The 19,576-nt window shown below is 40.5% G+C and overlaps 1 protein-coding gene across 1 annotated transcript in view; it reads left to right on the top strand.

The window, feature by feature from the left end:
• LOC145354338 (kinesin-like protein KIF20B) overlaps positions 1–17,942 on the top strand; it is a 94,343-nt gene extending 76,401 nt beyond the window's left edge. Inside the window, exons 30-33 of the mRNA XM_080205513.1 lie at positions 10,586–10,690; positions 14,009–14,144; positions 16,978–17,120; positions 17,717–17,942. Coding sequence (XP_080061639.1) covers positions 10,586–10,690; positions 14,009–14,144; positions 16,978–17,120; positions 17,717–17,800 — 468 coding nt within the window. The 3' untranslated portion in view covers positions 17,801–17,942. The remainder of the gene's footprint in view (positions 1–10,585; positions 10,691–14,008; positions 14,145–16,977; positions 17,121–17,716) is intronic.
• Positions 17,943–19,576: the final 1,634 nt, after the last annotated feature.

The following is a 19,576-nucleotide window of genomic DNA, read 5'->3' as shown; positions in this document are numbered from 1 at the left end:
CATGCATTGGTGTTTTAACCACTCCAAGTAATGTAGCATTTGTTATAAGTTCTTGTATCCATTGAGACCTTCCCACAAATTATACAGATTGCATTTTAAAATTGCCTGTTTGGTATTTTAAACATGGATTTTATATAATGCACCAGATTTTGAATGTGGTTTTCATTTCTACATTTTTGATAATTATGCTTTAATATACTTTTCCCCTCATTTCACAATTGCCCTTCAAGAGTGGTATGCTATCAGGCTGCTGGAAAAGCAATTCTACAAAGAAATCCTCAGCAGCTGGCACTTGTAAGGTACAAAATTATGTTGCTGAAGAAAGCAATAATATTTTCTGTGGAGCTTAATTCAAAGGAAATCAATATTTGGAATTATAACTCATTAATTTGGGATTGTTGATTATCCATAATCCCAGTGTTCTATTTAAATAGAGGTAAATGTCTGTTCAAGTCTAAGTCTGATAACGTAATCAGATATGCAAAAATATTATCCATTTACTTTTCCTAACTGGAAATTAAACTCCGAATAAAAATCAAGGATAATGTGTTCCCTTCTGCTCAGTGCACCAAATGGGGACGATTAATTGCAGAAGGATATAGAGATCTCATTAGTCAAATAATTACACATGGAATCCTGCTAAATCCACATGAAAGTGGAAACCAACCATAAAAACTTAGACAGGTTTAAAGAAACACCAGTCAACAGTTACATACAACTTATGGAATCCCTACAGTGCAGGAGGATGCCATTTGGCCCATCAAGCCTGCACTGACGAGAATCTCATGCAGGCCTATCCCTGTAACTCGATGTATTTACTCTGCTACTTCTGACACTATGGGGCAATCGAGCGTGGTCAATCCACCTAACCCCCACATCTTTGGACTGTGAGAGGAAACCGAAGCACCCGGAGGAAATCCATGCAGACACGGGAAGAACGTTTAAACTCCACACTGTGTCACCCGAGGCTGGATTTGAATCCAGTCCCTGGCCGTGAGGCAGCAGTATCACCATGCCGCAAACTCTAGTTTGCTGTGTCGTGTGTTTCATTTGAAAAATTTTCTTTTTTCCTGATTTATGCTGTTTGCTACTTGTGCAATGCTCCGTTACTCGGCCTAAGTAGCTATGTGAAGCCAGAGTCATACCTGGCTATTCAACCATAAAGGGCACTTATCAAAATCTGAGTCTTGCATGAAGTTCATAGCTACACAGGAGTCAAAACTAGGAACCCTTCTGGGCTTTCTTAGTCACTCTGCCCTAACCATCAGTTAGAGGCAGAGTCTAATTGTAGTATTTCAATTACTTCTCCAGGGACACAGGAATAGACTCAATTCCATGCTCCTGCCTTTACTGCAAAGTCTTTGATAGCTTTACCTGTCTCACATTTTAAAATATTTATCTTTCACATTTTCATTTACTTTTTACAGCCTTTTATGGAAAGAGAATTTCTCTGTCCTTTTGTTTGAATTTCCTGATTTCACTTCCAATTAACTTAGCTCTAATTCTAAAATGGAGCCCTCTTATCATTGATTACCCCACCAAAGAAAGTAATTTTGCTTCTAGTCTAGGGGTCTTCAAACTACGGCCTGTGTGCTACATTCGGATTGGAGTTTGGAGACTGCTGTTTTAGAGCTGGGTGCGGCCCACTGTGGGCCATAGTTTGGAGACCCCTGCTCGAGTCAATATAATTCTTATCATTTTAGAGAGCTCAATTTAAATCAGCTCTATCCTTCGAAACCAAAGGAACTACGAATCCACTTTATGTAATTTGTCCTCAAATTTAACATTTTCAGCCCTGATATCCTGGAAAATCTATGTTGCAGCATTGCCTTACAGTTCCAAAACAAATCCTTAGGATTATGATGCAGTAAAGAATCGGTGAGAGATGGTATTTGGACTTTCTGGATAATTGCAAGTTGCACATAGAAAGTACATCAGTATAGCTATTTGGTTAAATTGTAAATGGTTATGGTATGGTTGCCTACCAGGCAGTCTTTTTTTAATATGGCCACCATAATAAAAGGCTGAGCTCCTTAGCAAATGTAATTATGGCCTTCTCAGGATTCAACTACAATTCTTGTGCATTAGTATGAAAGCATCAAATTTATTCATACGTCCTGGTTAGCTCTAATTAAATAGAACACTACGTATTGTTTGGTTAAGGAATGTGACTGTTTCATCAAATATTCCTGTAATTCAAAGACTAAATTTAATCAGGAGAATAAACTGTGATCAGAAAATAATTCTTGATATTTGGAGGCATGGTCACATTGTCCTGCAGCTGTTCCATTAACGCAGTTTGTAGCTATTAAAGCATTAACAAAAACCTTTAAGCACCTGTCATTCGGGTAGAATTTGGTCACTACTTTATTAAAAACTACCTTTTTTTGCCCCAACTATTTCAATTTATTTTTTTCAGCAAGCGGTTAAGCATGAATGTGGACTTTTACATAATTTGAGTGTGTGGGGAGAGATAATAATTCAACATAATTTTATTGAATGTCCGATTCTTGTCAAGGGACATAACAGTACCAAAGAAGGTCATTTGGCTCATTGAACTCATGCCTGCTCCAGTTAGTTCTATTTTCCTACCCTATCCCTGCGGCCCTTAAGTTTTTTTCCCCCTTCAAGTGTCCATCCACTTTCCTTCTGAAATCATTCATTGTCTCTGCTTCATTCACCCTCTTAGGGAGCAAGTTCCAGATCATGGTCATTCACTGTGTGTAATTTAAAAATCTTCCTTGCATTCCCTCTAATTTTCTGCAAATCTGTGCACTAGTTTTTATACCATCAGCCAACAGAAACATTTCCTTGCCCACCTTATCCAAACCTATCATTGTTCATCTCTATCAAATCTTCCCTCAGCCATCTTATTTTAAAGACAGCAGCACCAATTTCTCCAATCTAACCATGTAGCTAAGCTAGTTGATCTAAAACATACTGACAAAAAAACTTAATTCAATACACTAGCTGTGGCCTCAGAGTAGCCCCAGTGAGTATGATTCACGCTTTGAATCACATAACTGTGATATTAAACAAATTACTGTCTATATACATTGTGATTAATAAAGCTGTTAGAAGTCTTGCTCATGCTTTAAGCTTCCCCCACCTCTCTTGGGTACGTGCTTTCCTGTAGTCCTTTTTTTCTCCAGGTAGTATCCTCAATTATTTGAAGATTATTGAACCAGGATTTGTGCCATGATTTTACAATGGTGAAGGGCGACCTTTATTTCAGCCAGAACTGGAATCAAACTGCTGATATAACTTTGAAACATATGCTAGCATTCTAGCGAACTGGCCTCCCTCTTACAATTCATCCACTGAAAATAACCTAATCTTTCAAGTAATTCAAAAGCACTGAAGATTCAGGCTACTTACTTCCTTTCCTCTCAATTTATAGGAATAAATTAAAATAATATTTCTAACTTGATACTTTTGGTGAATGAAAGCAATTGAAAGGGATTGAAAACTGTTCATGTTGTGCAATATGACCCTATAAATTAGTGCAGAGAGGATACCCGATCCTCTACACTGGTAGAGAATCCCACCCTCCCACCTCCTCTAACCTAATTATAAGTGTGGGGGAAGGTTTTTTTATATATTTTTATTTTTCTGCTGGTAATTGTTTCAGGGATGGCAGTTCAGGCAGTAAGCTGCATCTCCTGTGGGATGTATGTGGTGAGGGACTCTAGTAGTGTTTCAGGTGATTTTACTTGTAGGAAGTGTGTTAGATTGCAGCTTCTGGAGGAGCGTGTAAAGGAGCTGGAGGTGGAATTAGAGGAACTCCGCATAATTCGGGAGGCGGAGGAGGACATCGATAGGAGTCATAAGAAGATAGTCACTCCTAAGAATGAGTCTTGGGTCACTGCCAGGAAGAGGGGAAAGAAGCAATTGGGGGGACAATCCCCTGGGGCAGTTCCCCTCCAAAATAGGTTTTCGGTCCTGGAGGCTACAGTTGAGGAAGAATCAACTGGGGATAACCGAAGGGAGCAGGTCTCTGGGGGTGAGCCTAGTGTGAAAGCTCAGGTGGTTAGGGGATGTAAAAGATTGGGCCTCATATCTGGGGACTCTACAGTTAAGGGGACGGATAGGAGAGTCGGAAGTAATGGTAGAGACTCGGGGCTGGTGTGTTGCCTACCAGGGGCTGGGGTCCGGGATGTATCGGAAAGGGTATTCAGGACTCTTAGGGGAGAGGGAGATCAACCCCAAGTTATAGTTCATGTGGGGACGCATGACATAGGGAGGTTAAGGGAAGGGGATATTAAGCAGAGATTTATGGAGTTGGGGTGGAAACTAAAGGCCAAGTCTGATAGAGTGGTTATCTCCAGACTCTTGCCTGTGCCACGGGATAGTTTAGAGAGGAATAGAGAGAGGGAAAGTTTGAACTCATGGCTGAGGGGATGGTGCAGGAGGGAGGGGTTCAGGTACTTGAGCAATTGGGGCTCGTTCTGGGGAACGTGGGACCTCTATAAGAGTGATGGTCTGCACCTGAATCAGAGGGGAACCAATATCTTGGGGGGTAAATTTGCTAAGGCTATGCAGGGAGGTTTAAACTGATTCGGAGGGGAGGTGGGATCCTGAGTAGAGGGGGTGAAAGTGAGGGGGGCATAGATGGGGACTGCAATGCACGGCATCGTGGGGCTGGGGCGGAGCAGGGTTTGAAATGCGTATATTTTAATGCGAGGAGTATTCGCAATAAAGTGGATGAACTTGCAGCGTGGATCAGTACCTGGGACTTTGATGTTGTGGCCATTTCAGAGACATGGATAGAGCAGGGTCAGGAATGGTTGTTGCAGGTCCCGGGGTTCAAATGCTTTAGTCGGAGTAGAGAAGGAGGTAGAAGGGGGGGAGGGGTAGCATTATTGGTCAAGGACTGTATCACAGTGTCAGAGAGGAAGTTTGATGAGGACTTGTCTGTTGAGGTAGTATGGGTGGAGATTAGAAATAGGAGAGGAGAGGTCACCCTGTTGGGAGTCTTTTATAGACCTCCTAAAAGTTCTAGAGAGGTTGAGGAAAGGATTGCGGAGACGATCCTGGTTAGGAGTGAAAGTAATAGGATAATTGTTATGGGGGATTTTAACTTTACTAATATTGATTGGAATTGCTATAGCTCTAGCTCGTTAGAGGGGTCAGTTTTTGTACAAAGCGTGCAGGAGGGTTTTTTGAGTCAGTATGTAGATAGGCCAACTAGAGGTGAGGCTATATTGGATTTGGTGCTGGGAAATGAGCCAGACCAGGTGCTAGACTTGGAAGTTGGTGTGCATTTCGGTGATAGTGACCACAATTCGGTTACGTTCACCTTAGTGATGGGAAGGGATAGGCATGAACCTTGGGCCAGTAGTTTTAGCTGGGGGAAGGGTAATTATGAGGCCATTAGGAGAGAATTAGGAAGCATAGGTTGGACTAGGAGATTACAGGGGCTGGGAACGTCCGAAATGTAGAGCTTTTTCAAGGAGCAGCTACTGCGAGTCCGTGATAGGTATGTCCCTGTCAGGCAAGGAGGAATTGGTAGGGCTAGGGAACCGTGGTGCACTAAAAAAGTTGATTCGTTGGTTAAAAAGAACAAGGAGGCTTATGTTCGGATGAGACTTGAGGGCTCGGGTAGTGCACTAGAAAACTTTAGATTGGCTAGGAGGGAGTTGAAGAGTGAGTTAAGAAGGGCTAAAAGAGGACATGAGAAGACTCTGGCTGATAGGATTAAGGAGAATCCTAAGGCGTTCTATAGGTATGTCAAGAATAGAAGGTTGGTTAGGGCAAGATTAGGGCCAGTTATAGACAGCAGAGGGAAGTTGTGTGTGGAACCGGAAGAGATTGGAGAGGCATTGAACCAATATTTCTCTTCGGTGTTCACGCAGGGGGACAAGAATATAGCTGAGGAGGACACTGGGTTGCAGGGGAGTAGAATAGACAGTATTACAGTTGATAAGGAGGATGTGCTGGATATTCTTGAGGGTTTGAAAATAGGTAAGTCCCCTGGTCCGGATGGGATTTACCCTAGGATTCTCTGGGAGGCAAGAGAAGTGATTGCAGAGCCTCTGGCTCTGATCTTCAGGTCGTCGTTGGCCTCTGGTATAGTACCGGAAGATTGGAGGTTAGCGAATGTTGTCCCATTGTTTAAGAAGGGGAACAGAGACTTCTCCGGGAATTATAGACCAGTGAGTCTCACTTCTGTTGTGGGCAAGGTTTTAGAAAAAATTATTAGGGATAGGATTTATAGTTATTTGGAGAGTAATGAATTGATTGGAGATAGTCAGCATGGTTTTGTAGCGGGTAGGTCGTGCCTTACTAACCTTATTGAGTTTTTTGAAAAAGTGACCAAAGAGATGGATGGGGGTAAGGCAGTTGACGTGGTATATATGGATTTTAGTAAGGCGTTTGATAAGGTTCACCATGGTAGGCTTCTGCAGAAAATGCAGATGTATGGGATTGAGGGTAATCTAGGAAATTGGATCAGGAATTGGCTAGCGGATAGGAGACAGAGGGTGGTGGTTGATGGTAAATATTCGTCATGGAGTTCGGTTACGAGTGGTGTGCCTCAGGGATCTGTTTTGGGGCCACTGCTGTTTGTAATTTTTATTAATGATCTGGATGAAGGTATAGTTGGGTGGATTAGTAAATTTGCTGATGACACCAAAGTCGGAGGTGTGGTAGATTGTGAGGAAGGGTGTCATAGTTTGCAGGAAGACTTGGACAGGTTGCAGCACTGGGCCGAGAGGTGGCGGATGGAGTTTAATGCGGAGAAGTGTGAGGTAATTCACTTTGGCAGAATAACAGATGTGTCGAGTATAGGGCTAATGGGAGGACTTTGAATAGTGTGGATGAACAGAGGGATCTAGGTGTATGTGTACATAGATCCCTGAAAGCTGGGAATCAAGTAGATAGGGTTGTTAAGAAGGCATACGGTGTCTTGGCGTTTATTGGTAGGGGGATTGAATTTAGGAGTCGCAGCGTCATGTTGCAACTGTACACAACTCTGGTGCGGCCGCACTTGGAGTATTGTGTGCAGTTCTGGTCCCCACATTACAGGAAGGATGTGGAGGCTTTGGAGAGGGTGCAGAGGAGGTTTACCAGGCTGTTGCCTGGTATGGAGGGGAGGTCCTATGAGGAGAGACTGAGGGATTTGGGATTGTTTTCGCTGGAAAGAAGGCAGCTAAGAGGGGATCTTATTGAAACAAATAAGATGATTAGAGGTTTAGATAGGGTGGACAGTGATAGCCTTTTTCCTCGGATGGAGAAAGCTAGCACGAGGGGGCATGGCTTTAAATTAAGGGGGGGTAGTTATAGGACGGATGTCAGAGGTAGGTTCTTTACCCAGAGGGTGGTGAGGGATTGGAATGCCCTGCCTGCTGAGGTTGTAAATGCGCCTAGTTTGGGGGTGTTTAAGAGATCTGTGGATAGGTTTATGGACGAAAAGGGATTGGTTTAGGTTAGTGGGTCATTGTTTTTTAACTGGTTGGCGCAACATCGTGGGCCGAAGGGCCTGTTCTGCGCTGTAATGTTCTATGTTCTATGAGAAAGGGGGGTGGGGGGAGGAGAATAAGAAAGGAATGAGAAAAACCAATGTCTACCATAAGTCCTGAAAGTGACAATGACAAGTCAAGTGCTCAGAAGGGCAAAGATATGAGCAGAGACCTGACACTTTACTTTAACAAAGACACATAAGCAAATCTGGCTTCAGGAGTCAACCCTAACAGTAGACTCATGGGTTAGGATTCTTATGTGCTGAAAAATTCTAAAGCGATTTTTTTTTTAAAAAAACGTCGATTTTGTTGGTATTTAGATTTTTTCTTTATAAATGTGATAAGCTGTCTATCATGGAGGGGTTCGTAACTAAAGTTCCCACTCAAGATTTGAGGCTGTTTGTTTTGACTGGTTTTTGCTGGGTTTTGTGATGGTTAATTCTTGGACGCTTGGGTACATCTTGAACAATATTTTAGCATTGATTCCTAACTGGACCGTCCAGTGACAAGTGCGTTAGTGTTTTGCAATAATCACTTGCTTGCAATATGGCTCTCTCTCGATTATATGCCTTTCAATGGGTCTGATCGCAAAACACGTTCATAGAGTTAATATCAGGCCAAAACTTTTAACCACCTAGATAGGCATATAAAGTTTCTAGCATTAAAGAACATTAAATGATGTTAATGCACAGAAAAAACAATGATTCAAAGAACATTTAAATATTAATAACATCCTTTGAACAAAAATGGAAAATGTAGTTAGGATTTCAATTAAATGTAATGGTGTAAGGCTTCTGTTAAGTTAGTTTTACTAACACAGTAGTTAGTGATTTTTGTCATTCAGACTGAAGATTCTGGAGAACGTTTTCTGCATGTGTTTAGTGGTAGTGGGTACTGAAGAAATTTAAGGAATTCAATGAGTATTGCGCAACATTGACTTGTTTTTCAAATTAGAGGCTTGTGACCAGTGGTGTGCCTCAGGGATCAGTGCTGGGCCCATTGTTATTTGTCATTTATGAGAATATAGGGGGCGTGGTTAGTAAGTTTGCAGATGACACCAGGATTGGTGGCATGGTGGACAGTGAGGAAAGTTATCTCCAATTGTAGCGGGATCTTGATCAATTGGACCAGTGGGCTGACGAATGGCAGACGGAGTTTAATTTAGACAAATGCGAGGTAATGCATTTTGGTAGCCTATATCAGGGCAGGATTTACTCAGTTAATGGTAGGACGTTGGGAGAGTTACAGAAAGGGATCTAGGGGTACATAGAAAACCACAGCACAAACAGGCCCTTCAGCCCACAAGTTGCGCTGATTATATCTCTACCTACTAGGCCTACCTAAACCATCAGTCCCAATTAAATCCCACGTCCTCATCCAGAAGTCTCTCAAAAGACCCCAATGAGTTTGCCTCCGCTGATGGCAGCCGATTCCACTCACCTGCCACTCTTTGAGTGAAAAACTTACCCCTCACATCTCCTCTGTACCTACTTCCCAGCGCCTTAAACCTGTGTTCTCTTGTCACGACCATTTCAGCCCTGGGAAATAGCCTCTGAGAATCCACCTGACCTATACCTCTCAACATCTTATAAACCTCTATCAGGTCACCTCTCATCCTTTGTCTCTCCAGGGAGAATAGACCTAGCTCCCTCAACTTATCTTCATAAGGCATGCCTCTCAATCCAGGCAACATCCTTGTAAATCTCCTCTGCACCCTTTCAATAGCTTCCGTATCCTCCTTGTAGTGAGGCAACCAGAACTGCGCACAGTAATCCAAGTGGGGTCTGACAAAAGTCTTACAAAGTTGCAGCATTATCTCCCGACTCCTAAATGCAATCCCTCAATTAATGAAGGCTAGTACACCACACGCCTTCTTGGCCACATCTTCCACCTGCGAGGCCGATTTAAGAGTCCTATGGACCCGGACTCCAAGGTCCTTCTGATCCTCTACACTGCTAAGACTCCTACCCTTGATATTGTACTCCTTCATCCCATTGGACCTGCCAAAATGGACCACTGCACATTTAGCCGTGTTGAAGTCCATCTGCCACTTCTCTGCCCAGTCTTGCATCCTATCTCTGTCACGTTGCAACTTCTGACATCCCTCCAGACTGTCCACAACATGTTTATAGCTCCTTGAAAGTGGAGTCGCAGGTAGACAGAGAGGTGAAGAAGGCATTCGGCATGCTTAGTTTCATCAGTCAGAACGTTGAATACAGGAGTTGGGACATCTTGTTGCAGTTGTACAAGACACTGGTAAGGCTACACTTGAAATACTGTGTGCAATTCTGGTCACCCTATTATAGAAAGGATATTATTAAACTAGAAAGAGTGCAGAAAAGATGTACTAGGCTGCTACTGGGACTTGATGGAGTGAGTTATAAAGAGCCTGAATAGACTGGGACGTTTTTCTCTGGAGCGAAGGAGGCTGAGGAATGACCTTTATAGAAGTCTATAAAATAATGAGGGGCATAGACAAGGAAGATGGTCAATATCTTTTCCCAAAGGTAGGGGAGTCTAAAACTAGAGACCATAGGTTTAAGGTGAGAGGGGAGAGGTACAAAAGTGTCCAGAGGGGCAATTTTTTCGCACAAAGTGGTGAACAAGCTGCCAGAGGTCGTAGTAGAGGCGGGTACAATTTTATCTTTTAAAAAGCGTTTAGATAGTTACATGGGTGCAATGGGTATAGAGAGATATGGGCCAAATGCAGGCAATTGGGATTAGTTTAGGGGTTTTAAAAAAAAAAAGTGGCATGGACAAGTTGGGCCAAAGGGTCTGCTTCCATGCTGTAAACCTCTATGACTCTATTAATGTTAATTGACTTAAGGTTGCTTTTTCCAGTAAGCAAAATTGATTAGTGTTTCACGTTTTCCACAGTCCATGGACCCAGTTCAATCATTATATAATGCTAGATCCTCTTCAGTGTTATGAAATATAGGAATTTACATTCTCAAAGAATAATTTAGTAGAGCAATTGCTAGCCTTTAATTTCTGTACTTCACCCCACACAAGTACTCTTGTAATTCTCTTGCATTGTTTTCTAATGCTGATGGCATGCTTCCCAATTAAATGGAATTCAGGCTTATCAATATTTTCCCCTAACTTTTTTTTTCTTTTGTTCCTAGAATACTGATGTCTGTGAAAACTTGAAAAATGCAATTGTTTCTAGAAGGGTATGCAACAATCCTCCAATGTTCCCTTCACCCACCATGACCAGCGTTGCAGAAGAGGTTGGTCTTTCTATTGTTACGTTTTAGCAAATTTCCAGTCCTTAATTTGTCATCGACTTTTAATAATTTCTTTCATCCACTAATATGAAATGTCCTCCACCACCACCACCAGTGTCAAAATGGTAATGGGCATCTAAGTTGAGTCAGTTATGAGATGAAAATGAGTGGAAAAGCAATTTGCGTGGAGGGTGTGGAAAGTCTGCAGAGGTATCTGGATAGACTGAGTGAGTGGGTGAGGACCTGGCAGATGGAGTATAATGTTAGCAAGTATGAGGTTATCCACTTTGGCAGAAATAATAGTAGGAGAGATTATTATTTAAAAGGCGAAAAGCTGCAGCATGCTACGGTGCAGAAGGACCTGGGGATCCTTGTGCACGAGTCGCAAAAACCCAGTCTGCAGGTGCAGCAGGTGATCAAGAAGGCGAATGGAATGTTGGCCTTTATGGCAAGGGAGATAGAATATAAAAGCAGGGAGGTCTTGCTGCAACTGTACAGGGTACTGGTGAGGCCGCAGCTGGAGTACTGTGTGCAGTTTTAGTCACTGCACTTGCGCAAGGATATATTGGCCTTGGAGGGAGTGCAGAGGAGGTTCACTAGGCTGATACCGGAGATGAGGGGGTTGGACTATGAAGAGACTAAATAGACTGGGTCTGTACTCGTTGGAGTTTAGAAGGATGCGGGGGGATCTTATAGAGATGTATAAGATAATGAAGGGGATGGATAGGGTAGAGGTAGACAGAATCTTCCTGCTTAGAAAGGACAGCAGGACTAGAGGGCACAGCCTCAAGATAAGGGGGGCAGGGTGCAGTTTAGATCAAAGTTGGGGAGGAACTTCTTCACTCAAAGGGTGGTGAATCTCTGGAATTCTCTGCCTGTTGAAGTGGTGGAGGTTAGCTCGCTAAATATATTTAAGTCACGGGTAGATAGGCTTTTGATAGACAAGGGAATTAAGGGTTATGGGGAGAGAGCGGGAAAGTGGAACTGATCGACTTCAGATCAGCCATGATCTTATTGAATGGTGGGGCAGGCTTGAAGGGCTCGATGGCCTACTTCTGCTTCTATTTCTTATGTTCAGTCTAAATATTCTTGTAGCGAATCAATGTAGTGCTCTTGGGAGGGCAGATACAGTGATTGTGTAACAATTTTAGAAGTAGGTATACACTTTTGATGTATAAAAATTGTTATGCCTGCAAAAGTATGTAAGCCATACTATCCATCAGAAATTTTAAACTTTTAGTTCTGTTGGTGCAAAATTCTGACCTGTCGAGCCACTATAGTTTCTGTTTGCATCAGAAGCAGCTGATCTAGTGAAACCATTACTTAACACAGTCCTAACAACTGATGTGATATTCCATTTCCAAATTTGGACTGAGTAGATCGAATTTGCGTGTCACTTGCCAAAGAACAACTGTTCAGCTACAAAAGTTGCTGAGAGCTAAAATAATTTAAAGGGCTTGACACCAACTCATAGGTAAAGCGATTTTGAAAAACTTATAATGTTTCTGAAAGTGTTTTGGAGTGTTTTTTGATTGTGTTGTGGTGAGTTCCTGTATGTGGCAGAAAGCTTTGCTGCATCTTTATAGGGAGGTGGAGGGTTTGGTGACTTCAAGCAAAGGCTGTAACAGGTGTGGGGTTGGATTTGCAGTGCCTATGGCATGTCAGAAACTGTATATATGAAAGCATGCACTCCAAACTGTACAAAATAAAAAGTCTAATAATTGGTCTACATGGCTTTTGAGCATGACTGAAGGTATAGATAAATTTAGTCTGAGTTTGATCTAATGTGATGTTATTAATTACTCCAAAAATTAAAATAATTTTTTCAATGTCTAGTTTGAAATGCAATATTTACATCATAAAAAATATAGAAGTATTTTTCTTGCAGAATAAATTAAACATCACAATGTTTCAATACTTAGTTGTTCTAATCTATATATTGAGTATTACCTTGAATTTTAAAGGCTCTCTTGGATGAGTGTCTGATTTAACTGAGCAATTATCTTTGACACTCAATTCTTTCTACTGATTGCTGATTCTGTTTAGTTTTATAAAACTCATTTTAAGTTGCACTTTCCCAATATCATTATAGTCCAGACTCTTTCAGGCCTCATTTTCACAGCAAAAAGACAGTCTTAATAGCAGTCCTATCCTTTTGTCTGATGTGAGATAATATGCCTCCGGATTGATTATGGCCATTTTTCATGCCATATAATGCACCAGATATTACATAGGTTACCCAAGTCTGTATATTCAATACTCAAAAGAAAATAATGTCAGAACATATAATTCAGGCTGAAACCAAAGGAAATTTATTTTCAAATTTGATGCAGAATGCAATTTGAATAAGTTTCATTGCAATACTTCAAATACAATACAGTATTTGAAATCTCTTTTCAGATATTAAATTTTCTAACAATTGTGGTGAAAAGCTAGTCAACACTAGGAAATGAAAATTTCTGATCTGGTGTCCAAATATAATTGTCCTTAAAATGTCCATCATTTCTTAATAGGCAATAAAAATATTAATTTTTATCACTTATAAATACAATTGTAAGTAGCTGTCTCTTTTTCTTATCTGAGTGTTTTCTTGGATACCCCTCTGCAGTCGACCAATCAGTTCCACATGTCTGACATACTTGTCTATATTTAAAAGACTTGGGGCAATCTTATCTTCTTGTCCCACCAGTCGATGGGTCAGGTGAGCCAAAAAAAATTGAGTGCGTGCCCAATGTTTCACCTGTCTCGAACTTACCAGCACCAGATATCCCTTTTTCAGGTGCAAGGCTGAGTGTAATATTTAATTACATGTTGAATAGAACTTAAATATTACAAGTGAACGCAGGACGCAATCGTCCAGGCTCACTTGCCTTAGCGTGTCATCAGTGAAGATCCTCACCAGGAAGAATCACGTATGGTCCCCAATAATTAGGACCTGTCATGATGGCCTTGCCAATAGCACTGGAGGCCATTGAGCCCAAAGTATTGGTGTGATTCTCTCTCATTTTCACGCTTGTTTGGTACTTAGTTTTTTGGCTTGGACTAGAAAAGCAAATCTATTCAAAATTGTATCTCGCTCTCTTTCGTTTAGTAAGGATGAAAACACCCAAGTGAAAAATATTATGCTAAGAATTTGGCTTACCAAATATTGTAAAATAGAATTGTTCCTGCAATAAATCCTTTTCACATGGGTGAAATGTAGTTGAGGAAAAGAAGTGCTGACAAATCTATACATGCGACTTCCATTGTAATCTTAAATTGCCAATTCAGTGGGTTTAGTTTATGGTACAACACTGTCTCAATTCAAGTTGTTTGTTTTAGAATGTAAAAGGTACAACTGCTCGCCTAAGAAAACAATCCTCTGTCTCAAGTGTTGGGTCATGCCAAAAGAAAGATGGGACACTGCAGAAAATTGGAGGCTTATTGCAAAGTTCCCCAACAATTCTACAGAAGAAAGGTCTGTCCACAATTTTGCATGCTAAGCTGTGGTAAAATTTGTATGTAGAAACTAAAAAAATTGATTATCTATCTTTTCAATTTTGCTAATGACACTGCCCAATGTAATACACGGGGTTTGAGTTCTTGCCTTGGAGTCAGAAGGTTCTGAATTTGAGTGCCATTCTAATGCAGTATCAAAGAAGCACTGCATTTCCTAAGATCCTGTACTTCAAATGAGATGTTAAAATTGTGTTCTACCTACTGTATAATGTGGATGTTTAAACATTTCATTTTAAAGAAGAGCAGTGTTCTGTTATGTCATGGCCAACATTTCTCCCTCATCCAATATGGTAAAATCCTCACTTTAAGTTGAGGTTGTATTCCTGAAAATTGCAACTTCAATTGAAACAATTTTAGTGAATCATTAAAAATCAATGTTAAATCTGAAGTTAGGTTCCTGTTGATAGTTTTTATTTTCCAGATGATAAATATGTACAGGTTGAAATTCTTTTACTGTACATGCATTCTACTGTGCATTCCTAGCTGAAATAACTATACAAAATAAACAAAAGAAATAGCATAAATTCAAATTAGATAACCTTTGCCAGTCTCTCCACTTACAGTCCCTCAAGTTTGGGGATGACTTGCTTCTACTCTAGTTTGATGGATTTTCAGATGGCTGATAAATCCAATGCAAGAACTGCAGACTCTACTCCTGTACACGTGGGTCAGATGTTGGAGGATCAGTTAGATGAGTTGGATGGATGTTTTTGCACTCTGTTTTGCACTCTGCATTTTCTTCACATAGTCTTTGTGTCTGGTGCCTTCCTGAACCTTCTCCATTTTGGTTAGCTACCATAATGATGATTGATCACTTCAGGATTACTTTTGAGGACATTTGTAAAGTGTTTGTGAAGTATTTTGAAGGATTAACACCTTGCTGTTGAGCATGTAACACCTTGCTGTTGAGCATGTTGGCTTGCCAACTTCAGAAAATATCTCTGCCATCAACTTTAAAATGGCTTCTCTGCCTGATCTGCTTCAAAGTTGTAAAAGACCTTTGGGGTGCAGAATGAATCAAAAGATTGCAGAATCAGGATCCTTGAGGCTGAGCGCTGGCATTGCATAGGAGAGAGCAAGGCTGACAAGCACTGTGTAGGGGGAGGGGGGAGGTCATGCCACCATAGCATATGAAAGGCTGCCTGTCTCTGCTTTTCCTGAGTAGTCTTTCAAGAAGCAGGTGACACAATGAAATAACAACAGTTGCTGTCATAGCTGTTGTGGTCTGCCTAAATTGGGACCCGCATTTTCAAGGTCCTGCTACTTGACCACCAAACCCATCTCCAAGTAAATTATCAAAGCACTCCGTTGAAACGCTGGAGCCAGGTGCAGATTCAGGACCTGAAAATGGTGCTAATATCTGTTTTCCACCCTGGAAAGAAAATCCTATCCTATGATTCTTTTGTTTAGAATGTTGCCATGTATGAAATTGGTAACATGTTAAAAGTGCAGTTGCTCATTATGTTAGTGCATTAATTTGTTAGCCTGGATTTTCATGGAGACTCCAGGGACTTTCCAAAATGACTGGCGGAATCGGCAAGTTCTACCTCCCTTTCTGATATTCAATTTTGCTTTGGGTGACATGTGAGCCTCAATGAGGTGTGACTCCCACATATGGAAAACACAATCTCAGCAGCACTATTTGAACTTTGTGCTAAGTTCAAACAGGCATCATTTTTGCTGGAGCAACAATCTTAATCTTGTGCCTTATGTGAGTTGCAAATCATCAGAAAAGGTGCTTGAAGGATGGATAAGGTCTGAAGAACTGTCAATATTAGTTGCTGTTATGGGGTTATGAATGCAAGTTTGTTTTGATACTGGATTAAGTACATGATGGAAGTTTAAAATTTTCGAATGGGCTCTCATGAATGGAGAATTTTTCATTATTGCGAACTCTGAGGTATTTAGAAGTTATTTCATCTCAGCGTGACTCCTGAGCTGTGCCCATGCTGGACAGTGGGTGATTGGCATGGATGTTTTAAATGAAAAGGATGGGCAGGGGGATTATGACTTAGCACCAAATTGGCATAGGGCAATAAGGATTGTGGAGATGGGTTGAGTTGGCATAGAGTATGATGGACATTGGGGGTGGGGGACATGGGGAGTAGGTGGGAGTGAGAGCTAATGTTTAAGAAGACAATTGGGATGAAGTCCCAGAGAGCAACAGACTGTCTCGGCACACCTGTGGCTACTTACAATCTATAATCTGTGACTTGGGATGGTGGGTCCAACTCCATCCTACCATATTGAGCACTTTTTGCTGTGCTAAGTCAAGCTGGGAGGTTTTCAGATGTGAACTACCTGCTTTGGGAGCAAAAATCCAAGTAATTGGGTGCAAAAATTTGAATATTTCAGTTATTATATATATCACCGTCTCTGTCTTTTGGCTAAGATCAAATGTTTGATTCAGCCCAAGATCAAATGCAAGCTTGGATCTTGTATATCTCTCTTTTGGGACCATGGGTTGGATTCAACTTGAATTGGTTTTTGGAGCAAGCAAGGAAATGGATTAAGGGTTTGCCTGGTCCAGTCTGCCCATTAACTTTAAGAGAGGAATAAAACAATGGATACTGGACATTTAGCCCTGTCTTGGTGAATAAAAATAGATGTTAATTTTGGATCTCGTTGCAACTTTTGGTTCAGTTGAATGATAAATATTGCATTTGGTTTAATGGCAAAATTGGGGAGCGAAAAGCTTACAAGTTACAGAACTTGAGCCATAAATTGTTATACCATTTATTCTGATTACTGTCCTTGTACTTTTACAAACCAAACAATTTACATTTTTTCAGCCAAAAAGTTAATGGAAACATTAAGTTCTCCCAAGCATCTAGAAGTGGAAGCGTCAGGTAATAACGAAGCAAGGCCCAAAAGATCGAGAAGGAAACTGTATAAGCAAGATATATCAACACCTGTAAACTTTCCATCTCAACCAGTAAGTGCAGTGTATAGCAAACAAGCCAATTTTTTTTGTTCTTTTTGAAGAAAAACAGCCTTTAATTTGTTTTAAAAAGTGGAGTATTAGGTGCAGTGACCGAATGGACACTGGAGTGTGGTGACTAGGGGAAATTTTACAGCAACTTTGTTGCAGTGTTAATTTAAGCCTTACTTGTGACTAACAAATAAACTTTAAACTTTTATTAAATAATGTTTTTGTAAGCTGATGCTCGCACAAGAAATACAAAATTATAGTGAAGTTGGAGTACAGTTTAGGACAATTGTGCTTTTTTTTAAAACTAGAAGCAGAACTGTTAACTCATTACTTGAAAAGAACCTAAGAATACCAATATTAATTATGAACTGGTGGTATAACTGATTCAAAGCTGCAGTTCATATTCAGATCATCCTCCGACTCAACTATTAAGAGTGAAACAATCTCGAAATGCTCTGGCACAAATGCAGTGTAATTATTGATGGAGAAAGTTATATTATTCCAAAAAATCCAAGAAACTAGTTTTTTTAAAATTGCATTGTTGGATATTGTACTGAATGCAATAGTAGAATTTAACCAGAAACTTTTGACATTTGCAGATAATAGAGATAAGTGAAAAGGAGAGTGATCATTCAATCATGAAGAGGCGATTACGTTCAAGGACAGCTAAAATGGCAAAGTGACCTTCATCTCTAGATACATAGAGTAGCTTTATTTGTTTTTTAAAACTGCAATCATTTATGCTTGTACAGGAGACCTCTCGTCTATGAGGAGGGTGTATAAAATATGTTCAGCTCTTTTGATTTAAGATTTCATATGTACATATTGTAATTGCATGTAAATCAATAAACTTGCAGTAAATCAATTCTGACTATTAACACTTGATTTGAGGGACAATGAATACCTCCTGATTTTAATAGAATTCAGATGATTTATGATTTTCTTATATTTAAATGGCTATTCTCTTTTTGAGGTTTTAAGGGTTGGTCATTATCTTCTCTGCCTCTTGGAAAGGCAACTTGGTGTTGCTCCTTCTGACCAAGGAGCTACTTCGAGATGCTCCCCTTCATACCAGCTGGCCATTCAACATCTAAGCCAAAAGGATCTGGATTAGATTGTGTTGAGGCACAGTCCAATACGCAGACCACATAGAAAAATACTTCATTTTTGAAGAGTACCTTTGTTAACAATCTTTAAATTATGGCTCCAAATTATTTTGTCAAATGAATGCTATGTTACAAGAAATATTTAAAAGTTGGTCCTATTGCCAAAGTAGCATTTTCTGGGAATTGGACCATATATTGTCCAGATCAGTTCTAGCAGAAGCTGAAAAATAAAGCTGATGAACTAAAATATGCTGTGACTCAAGATAAGATTGGGGTGACACAGTGGTTAGCACTGTGGCCTTGAGCGCCAAGGAACGGGTTCAATTTCAGCCTTGGATTACTGTGTGGAGTTTGTACATTCTCCCTGTGTCTGTGTGGGTTTCCTGCTAAGGTCCAAAGATGTACAGGTTGGGTGGATTGGTGTGGTAAATTGTCCCTTAGCACCCCAAAATGTGTAAGCTAGGAGGATTAGTAAGGTAAATGCATGGAGTTATGGGGATAGGATAAGATGCTCTACTCGAGAATCGGTGCAGACTTGATGGGCTGAATGGCCTCCTTCTGCACCGTAGGAATTCTACATTGAAAAATTTGTTTCCCCAGCAAATTTACTCATTAATTTTGGTGTGATGCATTCTGGGTTTAGCCCATTTAGGGTTAAATAAAAAGAGCAGTTAGTTCCTAGGATTGTCAAAAGTCTAGAAATCTTCAGCGTTTAAGTCTCAAATAATATGTCCAACTCTAATTTCAGTCTGTTTGTGCTTCAGTTAGTGCTTATGCATGTAAATTGTCTATACAAGATACTTCATTAATTTTTTAAGAACAGCAATCTTTTTGCAACAATTTATAAATTGTCTCACTCCTCCAGTATAAATCTGTCTGACTTGGACAGCTTCCCCTCCTCATCGTGGGTGAAGTCAGATGTAAGGTAACAATTTAACTGCAATTCCTTGTCTCCAGATTCAGTTTGCCACTATAATTTTTAAGGTCACTTAATACTTTTGTATCTTTTCTATATAGTTAGTAAGATGTGCTTAACAGTCTGTATTTTTGGCTTTGCTTTCTTTTGATCATAATTCATCCAGGCCTGTTGCCCGCTGTATTTCTTTTATATTTTCAAAGCAATCAGCTCATCACTGTTGATATTTGTTCCACTTCAGGATTTTTGACTTTCTGATGTAGAAATCATTTTTAATTTGTTTCATGAAATGGCTTTGTAACAAAGATGGAAGGGGTCGTGACAATGCTACCAAGTGGCTCTTATTTGGCAATAACCTACTCACTGGCAGTTTTTGTGTTCTGCCAGAGCCACTTGGTTCCTGACCTCATTCCACACTTAGTCCAAACATGGACAAA

The sequence above is a fragment of the Carcharhinus amblyrhynchos genome, chromosome 17, assembly GCF_965287045.1.
Source record: "Carcharhinus amblyrhynchos chromosome 17, sCarAmb.v2.hapA, whole genome shotgun sequence".
Lineage (NCBI taxonomy): Eukaryota > Metazoa > Chordata > Chondrichthyes > Carcharhiniformes > Carcharhinidae > Carcharhinus > Carcharhinus amblyrhynchos.
Note: the sequence above shows the minus strand (reverse complement) of the source record. Positions and strands in the feature narration are given on the sequence as shown.